Consider the following 14,976-nt stretch of genomic DNA (forward strand, 5'->3'; position numbering starts at 1 on the left):
GCAAAAGGACGCATCCTGATTTCATGCATCTAACTGCGGCATCACATGAGAAGTTCTATATTTATCATCGAGTCAAGAAGTAAACATTACTGAATCATCCCAAGCTTTTGTTTTTTTGTTTAGTTTCCTTTTAAAGGGGAGGAATTGAAGTAAAAAGAAATCAGAAAGCCAGCCATCTCCATCTAATTATAGTCGCAAATTCCGCAATAACATGTCAATACTTGCTTATGTAATTCATTAAAGGCTCCTTTGACTCCCATCAGCCTGCCAAAGGAGCTTACTGCTATATCAATTGCCAACGGTCAGTAAGACTTGAAAAGGTTTCACATAAACAATCCCATAGTTGCAGATAAATCTTTTCGAATTGAAAAAACATGTTCATATCATATATGCATATGTAGAGAAAGTCATCATCTACCAAAAAATCTGCCATAAATCATCATGTTTTTGTGATCTGTCATGACTTGCTTGTTCAATATGCTACGAAACACTAGAGTTCCTGATAACGAACTTTATTAATTATTTGATAGCTTTCCTTCAATTTCTATACTTTTAATTAGGCTGACAAGCCAGGGAGTTTTAACCTGCATTCTCTTTTCTTCTTCTTGAGCTATTTCCCTTTAAAATGTTAATTTATGGTCACTTCAAGATTTTCGATAAAGGAATTTTGAAGGCCTGAGATTGGCCTAATTCTGAGTAAGGAATGAAAAGTATGGGTCAGAACTCTACTGAACTTTAGCAATGTATTCAAGCCGCATTGATAGGAAACTTAATTAATCCAAATCCTAGCTCCAGAGATTGGATTTCGGCCATTAAAGTTCTGCTAAGACAGATCTTGTTGCTATACCATAACAGGAACCTCAGCCACAACGCTGGCTGGCGTCCTAGTATGCTTAACATTTGGCTATTCAATCAGTCCCGTCATCATCTACAAAGTATAAAAGATAGAGTCAGACCAAACAGGTAACACATCCACCATCAAACCCTCTGTCTTTTTTGTTCTCTTGCTCTCCCTTATTTCCTTTTTTATATAATATTTTATTGATTTGAGTGTTAAAACGCGTTTTAAAATAAAATCTCTTGCACCTTCTTAACTTTTTTCTTTGTGATAAGCTCTTCTTTCACTTGACCAGAAGTTGCATCAACATTTGTCAATTAAATTTCTAAGACTACTAATTGATATATAAATTCAAAGGAAGCATAAAAATAGATTTTTTCAGTTAATTTGGAGTGAAGCAATACAACACAAAGTGGACAAAATGCTAATTGTTCTTATACAATGCATGTGAAATACTGATTCATATTTTAATCTTTCAAAACCCTGTTTGCTTCTTCTTCTCTCTTCCTAATTATATTTTATTGCTCTAATAGATTTATTGAGCACATTCAATGTTTGTCTCCACATATTCGTGTCTTCCCTAGCTGGGTATTGCCTATAAATACCCTAAACCACCATTCATTGTATCACAAAACATAAAAAGCTTTGTTCTTTTTCTTTGCCTTGCATACTAGTGACAAAATGTGGTTCACCAAGCTTGTCTTAGCCATATGCTTCATGACCCTAACGCTAGCTCACTTCTCCCTAGCCCAAAATTCCCCTAAAGACTATGTGAAAGCACACAATGCGGTTCGTGCCAAGGTCGGGGTCGGTCCGCTGGTTTGGAACCGCACCGTGGCTGCCTACGCCCAAAAATACGCCAACAAAAGGATTAGGGACTGCAAGTTGGAGCATTCCCATGGACCCTATGGTGAGAATCTTGCTGAAGGCTATGGCAACCTTAACGGCGTCGACGCTGTGAAAATGTGGGCCAGTGAGAAGCCTGACTATAACTACGTCTCCAACGCGTGCTTTAGTGGTGACGATGGGTGCCTCCACTATACTCAGGTTGTTTGGCGCAAGTCGGTTCACCTTGGGTGCGGCAGAGCCAAGTGTAAGAATGGGTGGGTTTTTGTTATTTGCAGCTATGATCCTGTTGGCAACATCAAGGGTCAACGCCCTTATTAATTAAGCACCATAGTTCTGCTTTTCTTCACCCTCTTATCCTGTTGGTAACATACTTGATACATGTTCAGCTTCCAAATCATTATTTGGACATAAGATGTTGGTTAAACTGTTTGATGTTGAGTTCAGTTGCTCAGGTGACAGCTTCGTGGAAGTGGTGGTTTGAGAAAAGGCAAATACTAAAAGCTATGGCTTCTATGAAAAAGCCATAACACACACATAATGTAAAAGTGTGATTAAAATAAAAATTCACAGTAAATTAATATAGATCATGCTAATGAATTACTGGTTTGGCTGTTTTACATTTAATTTTTAATTAAAAAATGAATAAAACTCTTTGTAAATTGTTCCTATACAGCTCCTTATGTGTATGATTTAACTTGTGTGTGGTAGGAGTAAAAAGCAGAAGAATTAAATTACCACAAACACTTTCACAAGAAGAAGATGGTTGGGCTTTTTTGTTTCCCGTGGCGGTTGAACATCGTGTATATGTCACGGATTTAAAAAAGAGTCATGAATTTCACATCGAACATAATAAAAAGGTCACTGAGGTATAAAAAAGTTCACACCACATCTTCCTTGTGAGATGTCGAATGAGTGTATGCCCAGGTCTCGGAGTCATGCGGGTTCAGAGCTTAAGTCTCAACTTATCGTTAAGCGCATCGAGGGAGGTATGCAGGGTAACCAGCCTCTGTGACGAGAGCGTCATGAGATTGGGTGAGAAAGAATGTTACGAACCTAAGAAAGAGTCATGAATCTCATATCGAACATAATAGGAGGGTCACTAGGGTATAAAAGATAAAAGAAAACGGATTCTTGAACCCCTTTCATGTTCATGTCATGTCGACGTATTCTGAAACACGAAAAAAAAATCATTGGCTTATCAAATTCTCTATCGAGCCTTGAAAAAGATTCAACAAAAGACAGAAATAAATCCACTATCTGTTTTACGTCAAGCAATACGTTGAATAACTCCCGATATAGCAATAAAAGCAAGACGTGTAAGCAGATCGACTCGTCAAGTTCCCATTGAAATAGGATCCACACAAGAAAAAACACTTGCCATTCGTTGGTTATTAGGGGCATCCCGAAAACGTTCAGGTCGAAATATGGCTTTCAAATTAAGTTTCAAATTAGTGGATGTTGCCAAAGGACGTGGCGATGCCATACGCAAAAAGGAAGAGACTCATAGAATGGCAGAGGCAAATAGAGCTTTTGCGCATTTTTGTTAATCCATGAACAGTAGAAGGGTCACTAGAGTATAAAAGGGTTCACACCATCTCTTTCTTGTGAGATACTTTTTGTAAGACAAAACCGTGAGATAGGGAGATCAGAGCAGATAATACCTCACAAGAGTGTAAACCGTGATATGAAAGTTGATCTGAGACGTCGAATAAATATATGCCCGGATCTCAAAACTGCACAAATTTAAAACTTAAATCTCGATCCTTGACAGACATATGATAGATCCATCTTTTTCAGCTTTCAAGTGTCGAAGTGCTAGAAGAATTCAAATTAAGGAACTGATTTTCTTGCACTGTTAATGACCTATGAAACTACATGAATATGAGATTTTTGGCCTCACATAAAGATTTTTTGTTTCTCTTGATTAAAAAGTAGCAGAAGGAAACTGATATAGCAGTTGGGAGAAGTTGAGCCCATTGTGTGGCCCATGAAATATATGGATTTAACATGAATCTTGCAGCTCATACTTTTCCACAATTGTTGCCTTTCTATCGCAATGAATTACTGATAGTTGGATGGCTATTGTCTGTCTAGGTGAGATAGATATAGCTGTCTGTGTTTTCTGGTGACATGACATCGGCAGAATCCGTCCAAAGCGTCGCAAAAATAGAGTGGCATTGAGTTCATCAGATCTGGGCTCTTCTCATCCACAACCTTTCCCTAAAAAATAATTGATCGATGTGATGGTAGGCCTTTGGCCCTTTGTTACTATGAGCACAAAACTTAAGAGTGGTAAATTTTGCAAAGGTGGATCCATGGTCCTGTCTAGGGATGGCATCGGGTCGGGTTTTACTCGTCCCGAATTCGACTCGATTTTTTGCTCATTAAATTCGATTTCGATTTCGATCCGAATTATTTTAATATTCGATCTCAATTCGATCCGACAATATATAAATCGTATCCGATTCGATTCGACTCGAAATTAATAAAATATTATTTTTTTAAATATAAAATATTATTTTTTAAATATAAATATTTAAAAATATTATTATATAAATATATATATAAATAAATAAATAATTAATTAATTAATTAAAAAATTATTTTTTAATAATGTCGGGTCGGGTAAGGCTGGATTTTAGGCATACCCGAACCCGACCCGACTATTACATAAATTTATCCGACTCGATCCCGATCCAAAATTCAAAATTAAAAAAAAAACTCGATTTTATAAGATCGGATCGAGTCAAAACCCATCGAAGACGAATTTGATTACCGTCCCTAGTCCTAACCTAACGGACCAAAAAACAAATCAATTTTGAGGTTTTATAAAAACTTACTCTTATTGTCACATTTTTTTTAGCATAGGGAAACATGTGCCATGTAACCATGGCGATGTGGGTCTCTTACAAGTGGAACCCTCGTCCTATCAATCGTTTTATAACGTTCCAAATCTTATCAATATTCAAAGCTGTTTCCCTGAGAAATAATTCCCAAGACAACCAAAAAAAAAGGACATCAGATATTTTCTTAAGACATAGGATGACATTTTTGTCTTAAAAAATATGTGCAATAAGCTAATGGCCAAATCGTTTTTGGGTGAGCGACCGAAAGGTAAAATCTGGGGGCTAGAAGAATAGAAATGGTGGAAGGCCATTCATCCCTTTTGTGTTGGATCCGGAAGAAGGCAGTGAGAACTGTGAAAGACTTTCTTTACCATTATCTCTGTCTTAAAACCATCTTGTCTTGACAACTTTAACTGCTGTATCTTTTGTCTGAGTCTCTTTTTTCTCCAGGTATCTCCTTGCTTTATCTACCTTCTTTTTTCAAGGCTTAAGTATGATAAGTTTTGTCTTTTGTTTCTTTGTTTCATGTTACCAGCTATTTTGGGAAATGGGTTTTGTTTGTAAATCTCAAATTTTGAGATTTTTCATTCAAGTTTGATGGGATTGCTTCAATGTGTTATCTTCCTCTTAGTTAGGGCTTCTTCCATGGGGTTTCCTCTTCTGGGTTTAGGGCCTTTTTTAATAAAAAAAAATAAGTACATTGTTTGCTCCATTTGGTCAGGAATTGTTATTGCCCCTGATTTGTTTTATGTAACCAAACTATTTATCCATTTCTGAGCTTCCTTCATATGCTAAAACATTCTCTGCATTATATGAGAAACTAAAAGAATTTTATATTCCCTCCCTTTTTATTTTATGGGAGTTGGTCTCTGTTCAGTCAATGTCATGCATGGTGCCAAGATTAAGAGAAGAGTGAAGAAAAAATAACCACCATTAGTTTGGTTGGTCGAAAAACTATGAAATAACTTGAAAACCTATTTGGTAATGATATTGAAAATATTTGGACAAGCAGAAGGAAATATGGTAAAGAACATGCAATTTGATCTTTTAAATGGTTTATTACTCTTTGTTAATCATTCAGTATTATATGTTTATATCTTAGAAAGGATTCAGGCAGTTCCTTCAGAGAAAGGAAATTGGTGTCGGTATTTTCATCATGTTTAAGAAGTCAGCTAGTAGAAACCAAAGATCCAAAGGTATCAAGATGAAGCATGTCCTTCAGATTTGTCTGTTACTCGGGGTTTGCTTCTGGTTGATATACCAAGTCAAGCGCTCCCATGATAAGAGAAAAGAATTTGAAGAGAGAGATGCTAAAGCCTCTGTGAAAGTGCAACGTGATGATGTGATTCTACAATTTGGGAGGAAAGAGCTCCCCCATGTGCAGGAAGTATCTAAGAACTACAAGCATGAGGAAGAAGAGGAAGAAGAAAATGGAGTTGAGGAGGAAAATAAGCATGATGAAGAACAAGAAGAACAAGCTAAGAGGCTTGAAGAAGAGGAGCAAGAAGGAACAAGAAAACGTGAAGAAGAGGAGCAAGGAGAAGCAAGTAAACATGAAGAAGAAGTGAAGGAAGATGAAGGCAGCATGCATGATGATGAAGAGCAAGAAGCTGATATTAAGGATGAAGAAGCAGAACGTGAGGGAAGAGGAGATGGAGATGATGAGGTCGACGAAAATGAGCAAGAAAGAGCAGATGGTGAAGCTGATCATGAAGAAGAATTTCTAGATGAGGAGAAAGAAAGAGAAGTAGAGGGTGATGATAAAGAAAATGAAGAGAACGAGGGTCAAGAAGAAATTGACAATTTAGCAAATGATCAGAATCACAATGAAGGTGGCAAGAATGCACATGAGGCAAGAGAGGAGCATTACAAGGCAGATGATGCTTCCAGTGCAGTGTCCCATGACACCCTAATTAGTAACTCTGAAGCTGATAAATTAAATATGGAAAATTCTAATGAAAATTCAACAATGAATGTTTCGGAGCAGGAGACCAAAGCCAATAGTACTGAGGAAATTAATGGTGATGAAAACAAGTCAGACTTGAAGGTCGATGAAGGTAAATACTCTGAAGGTGGTAGTTCCTTGAATGTGACATACACTAATGAAAATGCTTATGAGAATGGATCATCCAACTTGGAGTATATCTCTCTTCCAAGTACAACAAACACAACTGACTTAATTAACCAAGCAAGCAAAAACTCCACGGTAGTGAGAAAAGAAACAGGCAATAAGCCTGCAGAAGTGAATACAGGAATGCCTTGTTCTCTGCAGAATGGAACAGCTATCATTTTGAAATCGACTTCTTCTCAAAATGCAACAGGAGATGGTTTGGTAACTGAAGAAAAATATAAAGAGCAAGCCAATGAGATGAATTCTAATCGGAAGCCGACTGATTCCATAGCTGTTGATTCAAGTAAAACTGAAAATGTAGATTCAGCCACAACAGAATCCTCGAATTCTTCTACTAATGCTGAGTCTGGTATGTCAGAGGATATCCCCAAGATAAATGCAACAGCTGGAAGGGACAGTTCTGAGTCTTCCATGAATAAGGAGATTACTGATTCAACTCAGAATGACAAATCAAAAGGTGACAACAAATCAGGTGGAAGAGATGAAAGCTCAGAATCTACCTCGTTTATAGAGACAGTGGATAGAGTTCAGCAAGATCCCATTGATTCTTCTGACAATACCCTCCCCCAAGAAGAGACAGATGCACGTATAGATTTGAGTACATTGCCAGATATTACAATAGAAGGGAGCAACAATGAAGATGCTGCAGCTGAATGAGAAATCCGATTATATGGCTGTTCAGTTTCTGTGAGTGCTCTAAAATTGATATCTTTGCACTCTATTTTGATTCATAAACAGTTGGTGTTTTTAGAGTGCTGCTACTTGTAGACACCCTATGTGAAAGTAAATAAAAGGATAAAAAAACAGAAAAGATAAAACAGGTGACAAGATTTGGTTTAAAATTCAATTGCCTTTTTGAAATTAAAATCCCGATTGAATAGGATAGGATGCTCAGTTTTAAACTGAGATCCTATCCTCATCACCATTATTTAAGGAATAGCAATTACACTGCAAAAGGGGGGCCAATTACAAAAGGAAGAAAATCGAGCGATTCCTAGGAACATCAGTAAGTTCCTGGAAAACCTATTGCCAGCAGAATAAGTTCCTGGAAAACCTATTGCCAGCAGAATACTCCTTGCATAGTTATCCAACCCTAGTCTACCGTCAATCCACAATCGAACCACTGAACAACACCACCCACTGAAAAGCCCTTTTGTCTGATTCCATTCAATCCTAATTCTATCAGCAAAAGTCACACAGCCATCAAACACCTAGCAAAAAAAGAAAATCTAGAACACCCAGCAATTACTCAGAAGACTCGGGGAAACAAAAACAAAAAGCAGGGCAAAGTCATTTCACCATCTGCAAATTCACTATGCTGAAACCAAGGCGGTGTGCGGCACACCCAACCACAGCCCCAAATTCAATTCCAACAAATAATCAGAAGGGACCATCACTCTGACTGCCACCCAAGCCCAAAAGGAATCCAGCCTCATCACCCATCTCTTGCCAAAAGGTCATTCACCGTCGATAAAGAACGCTGACAAGGTAAAGAAAACAATAAAGCAAAGTCAGAAACAAGGAAGCAATTTTTTTCCGGGCTTCGTTTGCGCTTATTCAGAAGGTTTTGGGTCTCCAATCGGGTGAGGAAAAAGCCAGGAACAAGCGAAAGAACATACCTTGGGGCGGCGGTGATCGGCGCAGCAAGGAAGGAGGTTCTTGAGTTCATATCCGCTACCTTCCAAGGCAGATTCACGCGAAGCAGGCAAGTTTTTGAAGAATCTGTACCTAGATCCGAGACGGCGAGATTAAGAAGAGTCTCGCGACAAGTTTCAGAGCAAACAAGGGACCGGACATTGGCCGGTGAGTGGCCGCCGACGGAGGTCAGCAGTGGACGGTAGTAAGACTTTGCCGGAGTTTGAGGAAGACACACAAGCTCTGGGTTACTGTTTAAGAGATAGGACAGAACAAGTGACACGGACTTGAAAAAGAATTTTAAATTTCACATCCAATATAAAAAAAAAGTTATTGAGAGATATAAATTTATATCATTTTTTTTATTGTGATATCAAAAGATAAAAATGAATAATATTTCATAAATATATGAATCGTGATAGATAAAATAATTTAAAACGTTGAATGAGTGAATGTTTATATTTTAAAATAATGTGAATTCAAAATTTAAGTCTCGACTTAAAACATAAGTATTACATTAGAGAGAGAAAATAAGAGAGAAAAATGAGATAATGATCGGATTTTAACCCTTTATAATAATCTAAAACCATGTCGTTTTTTGGAATAGACTTTTTGACAACCTGCGTGCTGTTCCACTGGTTATCAGACCCAATCGCGATCTCTTTTTGACCCAATTTTTAGTAGCTAATTGTGAGCCACCCTTCGAGCCGTTTATTGAGGGAAAGTCGAGTCGTTGAGCCTTTAAGCCCATTCTGAACCTGCAGTCATATCTTCCGAGCCATTAAGTCGAACGATGAATTTTTTTTTGTATTTTTAATTATTTTGCTTATTAACTATTTATTCGTTTTTGAGTGAAAATTTTGTTTTAGGAAAAATAAATAAAAATATTTCCAAAGAATGGTGATAATCTTAGAATACCAAAATATTTCAAAAAATATTTTTTTAAAGAAAAGTTGAAAGTATCAATTTTATTTGAAAATAAAAATTTCAAAAAAATATTTTAAAGAAAAGTTAAAGTATCAATTTTTCTTGAAAATAAAAAATTTCAAAAAAATATTTTGAGAAAAAAATTAAAAGTCTCAATTTTTTTTTAAAATTTTTAGTGTAAAATAATTTGACGACGAAGTCTCTGTTGGAGAAACAGTAGTTTTCTTACATACTCTTCAGGTGAGAAAGTTTTATTAGTTTTTTACCAAAAGTATTGGAGTTAATTAAGAATAATTTTTAATAGTTAATTACTCGACAAGATTTTTAAGGCTTAATGGATAATACAAAATCAAGTTAGTATCATCCTTTGATGGGCGTCGTGGGGGTGCTATAACCTTTCTCACATGTAATTGTACTCCTGAACTTAGTTTGGGTTTCGTAGACATTAAATCTACATTTTAAAGATACTTAAGTCAAGCTTAAGATTTTTCTTTAAAAAGAGATAGATTCAATCAGATGATCAATTACATTTAAACAAAAAAGATTGGTGATGACTTATAAATCAATGTCTGATGATAGGTCCATGAATCTAGACGTTATGATAGTTTAGCGACTCCACTTGAGAAAAGTCGAGAGTCAACCAACAAATAAATTCGTGTTATCCAAAAAGCCAAATAAAATTGAATTCTTTGTAAGGATTTTTTTTTCCATTCATTTTATTTATTTATGTTGCTAACTATGTCATTCATATGCATATGTATAATATGGGCTCTATACCCGAGCTCTATCTTTCTAAGAGAGAGTAAAGTACCTATACTTTCGTGAGGTTCTAATGCTTTCGCAGTGGCTAGCGAAATACTCCCACTTAAATTGAATCATTTCTGCTTACAGCCTGTAATGAATGAGGATTAGTGTGCCTTACTAGTCTATGATGGATAATGATGTAAAGAGAAATTTGAGAACCTTTAAATTATCAACTTTAAACCACATATAGTGAGCACGAGGAACCTAACCCGTGGTTAAAGCCTTACCTTCTCTTTCTGTAAAAAAATCCAATAGCTAAGTTACATTTTTGCAATGATTGATTTTTTCTTGAGTGGAAATTAACTATTGTTGTCATGTTGTATGAATTGTTATGATAAGATGTATGTTAATTGATTTTTTCTTCTTTTATCCATTTTTCTTTCACTTAAAGCATGATAACATTAGGCTGCATATATTTTTGGCATTCATTTCGCATATGTTAGCTTGAAATCATATTAAGATTATTTTTATAGTATTTCTTTCATGACATGAACATGTAGTAATCTAAGCATCTTAATTTGTGGTAATCAAATGTTTAAGGATAGCTCGACCGTTGACAAATTCAAGTCAACCTGCACATCACCCGTATAATACTCGATCGTGAACAAGGCAAATGGAACATGAACAAAGTACCCATATGGACAAGATTGAAACGCTCAATAGGAGATAAAAATCGGAGTTAGCAAAGATGATGGAGATGTTACAAAAATTAGATAAAGGCAAAACAGTAAAAAAAAACCCCTAATTTAAATGAGAAACATGATATTGTGGATTCTCTACACCTTTTCGAGTTTGGCCTAAATCAAAGCCAATCTCTTTAAAACACACAAGCCCCACGGATGTCATTTTTTGGGGCATATCCTGAAGTGCCATTTCATAGCTACACTAACCCTACCTTTGGGCCAAATGCGTGTGATCCAATTGAGGTCTCTAATTTTAATGATCTTAAAGAGAACGAGAGATTGAAGATGAAGACTTCTAAGGTGATAAAAGACTTAAGCATGAAACAAATGAACCTTTTAGAAGAGAGAGTATGAGCCATCGAAGGAATGGATTTTTGACTCTGTAGATGCAGCTGAACTATACTTAGTTCTAGATGTGGTCATCCCACCAAAATTTAAAGTCTCCGAATTTAAAAAATACGATGGGATAAAATGCCTGGTAACTCATGTTACCATGTATTGTCGTAAAATGGCTGCTCATGCTTATGATGAGAAACTACCGATGCATGTGTTTCAAGATAATCTCATTGGCTCAGTCGCAAGGTGGTATGTTCAATTAGATCGAACTCGTATCTAGTTATGAAACAATTTGGCAAAGGCATTCATCGCCTAATATCGACACATTATAGACTTAGCTCCAGATTGTCTATCTCTATAAAGTATGAAAAAGAAACCTTCTGAAAGCTTTAAAGAATATACACAAAGGTGAAGAGATATAGCTACCCAAGTTCAACCACCTCTCATTGAAAAAGAAACAATCATCTTATTTATAAATATTCTGAAACCTCTATATTATAAGAAAATGATTGAAAATACCATCAAAAATTTTACCGATATGGTGATCTCCGAAAAAATGATAGAGAATGCCATTAAGAGTGGCAAGCTTGAAGAGGGAAAGACTTTCAATATAAAGAAGGGTGGGATGTCCAAAAAAAAAGTGAAGCTTATGCTCTGAGTTTTAAAGGACAACAATTCAAAAGTTATGCCCCATACCTACAGCCAGTATATCCTCCATATTATCCGACCATTAATCATGTTACACCAATCTCTTACCATCATGTTCCACACCCAGTCTTTCGACCAACTTTTCAAACACGCACGTATAGGCCCAGTCCTATTACTACATTAGATTCGATGCCTAATAACCAAGCGGGTGATTTAAGAAAATCTCAAAATAATTAAGAAATGGCACACATTGACCCTATCCTCATGACTTACACTAAGTTATTTTCAGAACTGGTTAAAAATAACTTAGTATCTCATGTTATTCTAGAACCATTAAAGTCACCCTATCTCCAATGGTATGATGCTAATGCCACATACGATAACCATAATGAAAATGTTGGCCATTCTATAAAAATTTGCCTTGCTTTTAAGCATAAGTTGCAAAGTTTGATCCAAAAAGGCTTGGTAAGCTTCGATGAATCAAAAAAATTAAATGGCAGTAAGAATCATTCAATCGATCATGCAAGAGCATAGTCTTGGGGAAAAACAAAGATGTTGATACTAGTTAAAAGTTGTTTGGATTTCTTTTAAAGAAATGCTAAGATTTCTTTTATGTAATAAGATTTCATTTTTTATCATTTTAACAAAATGCAAGGATAATGCATTTCATTACATTTTCTCTTTTATTCAACCATTGTTCTATGCTTTGTTACTTTTCATAACTTTTCATTCCCATTCTCAAATTTCAAAGGATGAATGCTTAGACAATGATAATAATAATTTTAAGATTTAATTTTGAGAACTCATTAACATTGATCTGAGAAAACTATTTGAACAAAAGAAGCTAGCTGCTAGTACATATGGAATAGATATATCTTAAAGATGTGTAAAGATTCATGAGCTTATTTTTGTTCAATAAATGATGTTCAAGGAAAGCATTCACCTTTAAGGTGAAAAATGGCCACATTTCTTTTACTGTTTGAAAAATCATTCATTGTTCTCCCTTTGAACCTATTATGATTTTTTTTTCTAAGGAACCTTGATCAAGGATCACCCCCATACTAGGGGCAATTTTGATAAAAAGAAGGCAAAAGATTGTAAAAGGGTTTCAAATAAAAAAAAAGAAAGAAAAGCAAAACAAAAAAAAGAGAAAAAAGAAAAATGAATATCACACATGATTTGGGTAAAATAATAAGAGGGATCAGATGAAAGAAGGAAAAAGTAGTGAAATGATGTGAAATGGGGCAAAATGTCAAATTGCATCACATGATGGAAAATGATCCATTGGTTTTAAACTCTTTAAACACATGTTTTGAACTTATTTTATCCATTTCTTTTATGACCCCTCACCATGACCTACATTACAACCTTTAAAAGTTCATTTGGATCAAATGTGAATGCTCAAATTGAATGATCATATGTTAGACTAAGGCATGCTCATGACAGAACAACAGAATCGTGTTTCATTACTCTAGAGATTGATGTGGAAGAGATATCAATAATAGAAAGAAAAAAAAAAGAGAAAAAATAAAAAAATAAAAAAATAAAAATGAAGAAAAAAGAATACTCAAATTGAAAATCAAAAGGGCAATTTGGGTAGAAAGACATCTGACCTGAAAACAATAATAACAGTTCAATATATGGAAGATCAATGTTATCTGAAAATCCTTTGAAATTGAGGCCAAATGTGAAAGCTTAAAATGATTTTAAAAGTCAATGGAATGAGTTTTTAAAAAGAATCTTAGATTAATGTTAGAAATTATTTGAATATTCATTATTCAGATATTATTATACCATTCAAACACTTACCCTAGTGACATGCTTTGAATTTGTTCCTTAATCTATATAATTTTGTACCAAATTTGTTCTTGTATTAATTCCCTTTTCTCTCAATTCACCTTACTCTCATTTATTTTTGCATCCTCAAAATAAATCAAGCAAATATATGATTGCATTGTGCTTGTCATGAATTGAAATGATAACCAATGGATGACAATATTCATAAAAAATTCATGCATTCCTTTGAAAAAAAATCCAAGATGATAGGGGCACAAAAAATGAAAAATATGAAAGAAAGTTGAGAAGTTGATTTGAAAAGGCAAATGTGGTACCCAAATGGTGAATATGGTGATGGATCAACCAATATAATATGTGGCTTATGATCAAATGCTGGAAATAGCATGGATCAGTTAGCGAAATTGGCTATTATTGGGAAGTTAAAAATGAAATGTGAGATGGTGGAGTCTTGAGAACCTTATTACCACAATCAATTAGAATGTCATGGTGCTGGTTTTAAGGACATTTGCATTACATTACATTGCATTTGCATCATGGTTTAATCACGCATTTGCATCATATAGTGAACATGCGAATCATGGTTTAGAGTACGGCATTTGCATTGTTGTGAGAAACTGGTTTGTTACATTTGCATCATTAAGAAAGCATTCGCATCATTATTATACAAATTTTGACTTTGGTAGGGAAATTTTAAACTTCGAAACTTTAAAAATTTGCATGATGAGATTTTTGACGAGGAAAACATCCTGACTTTTAAAGTTGTGAAACCTTTTGAAGAAACCCTTTCAATAATGAGGATGATTTGTAAAACCTCCAAGAATAATCTCTAATAATTCAAATAAAAATATTTGAGTTTTAAAATTTTTTTGATGTGAATACTCAGAGTTTTTTAATCGGAATCTTGAAAATTTTGGATGAAATTGTAAAATTTTTGAATGAGAACCTTTGAAACTCTAGTTGTGAATCTCTAGAAGTTTTTTCAAATGTGAATCCGAAAATTTTTTGAATCTCTAATCTGAAAGTCTTGTGAATATCCAATTCTTGCAAATCAGAAAGCTTTGCGAATCTTCGATTCTTGCGAATTCGAAAATTTTATGAATCTTCAATCTGAAAGTCTTGCGAATCTTCAATTCTTGTGAATCTGAAAACTTTATGAATCTTTAATTTTTGTAAATTTGAAAACTTTACGAATCTCTAATTCTTTACGAATTTTCAATTCTTGTGAATCTGAATCTCTTGCGAATCTCCAAAACTTACGAATATGAAATTCTTGCAAATTTTTCCCACGAATCTTTGAATTACAAACCTTTGAATTTCAAATTTATGATTTTTTTTAACTGAATTGTGAATCGTTGAGTTTCAACTTGTCTTGCGAATTTTCGATTATGAAATTTTTGAATGCTTCAAATCATGAACTTTTGAAGTTTTGAAATTTTGTAATTGTTGTAAAGTCAAATTTTGATTTCATCCAGGTCATTTTGT

The 14,976-nt window shown here is 34.8% G+C and overlaps 2 protein-coding genes and 1 long non-coding RNA gene across 5 annotated transcripts; 2 read left to right on the plus strand and 1 right to left on the minus strand.

The window, feature by feature from the left end:
- Positions 1 to 1,416: 1,416 nt before the first annotated feature.
- Positions 1,417 to 2,268, plus strand: LOC111298773 (basic form of pathogenesis-related protein 1-like). Its single transcript, XM_022893499.2, has one exon. It carries the CDS (start codon positions 1,520 to 1,522, stop codon positions 2,003 to 2,005), a length of 486 nt encoding a protein of 161 aa, XP_022749234.2. The 5' UTR covers positions 1,417 to 1,519; the 3' UTR covers positions 2,006 to 2,268.
- Positions 2,269 to 4,513: 2,245 nt separating this feature from the next.
- Positions 4,514 to 7,506, plus strand: LOC111298172 (uncharacterized). Of its 2 annotated transcripts, none has more exons than XM_022892898.2 (2): positions 4,514 to 4,983; positions 5,636 to 7,506. In XM_022892898.2, exon 2 carries the CDS (start codon positions 5,690 to 5,692, stop codon positions 7,319 to 7,321), a length of 1,632 nt encoding a protein of 543 aa, XP_022748633.2. In that variant the 5' UTR covers positions 4,514 to 4,983; positions 5,636 to 5,689; the 3' UTR covers positions 7,322 to 7,506. The 2 variants fall into 2 exon arrangements, with proteins under 2 accessions (XP_022748633.2, XP_089601769.1); XM_089745643.1 differs by having other exon boundaries at positions 5,640 to 7,506.
- LOC111298173 (uncharacterized) lies at positions 7,495 to 9,027 on the minus strand. 2 transcript variants are annotated; one of them, XR_016328826.1, is made up of 3 exons: positions 8,284 to 8,654; positions 7,719 to 8,144; positions 7,495 to 7,687 (listed from the first exon to the last, which is right to left on the minus strand). It is a non-coding gene; the product is annotated as an uncharacterized LOC111298173 (long non-coding RNA). The 2 variants fall into 2 exon arrangements; XR_016328825.1 differs by having other exon boundaries at positions 7,495 to 8,144; positions 8,284 to 9,027.
- Positions 9,028 to 14,976: the final 5,949 nt, after the last annotated feature.

Source organism: Durio zibethinus, chromosome 16 (genome assembly GCF_047325235.1).
Source record: "Durio zibethinus cultivar Kanyao isolate XHJ-2024 chromosome 16, ASM4732523v1, whole genome shotgun sequence".
Taxonomy (NCBI): Eukaryota; Viridiplantae; Streptophyta; class Magnoliopsida; order Malvales; family Malvaceae; genus Durio; species Durio zibethinus.

What these genes read in the sequence shown, in the direction of transcription:
- LOC111298773 (XM_022893499.2), top strand. Translation starts at nt 1,520, where the DNA reads ATGTGGTTCACCAAGCTTGTCTTAGCCATATGCTTCATGACCCTAACG.
- LOC111298172 (XM_022892898.2), top strand. Translation starts at nt 5,690, where the DNA reads ATGTTTAAGAAGTCAGCTAGTAGAAACCAAAGATCCAAAGGTATCAAG.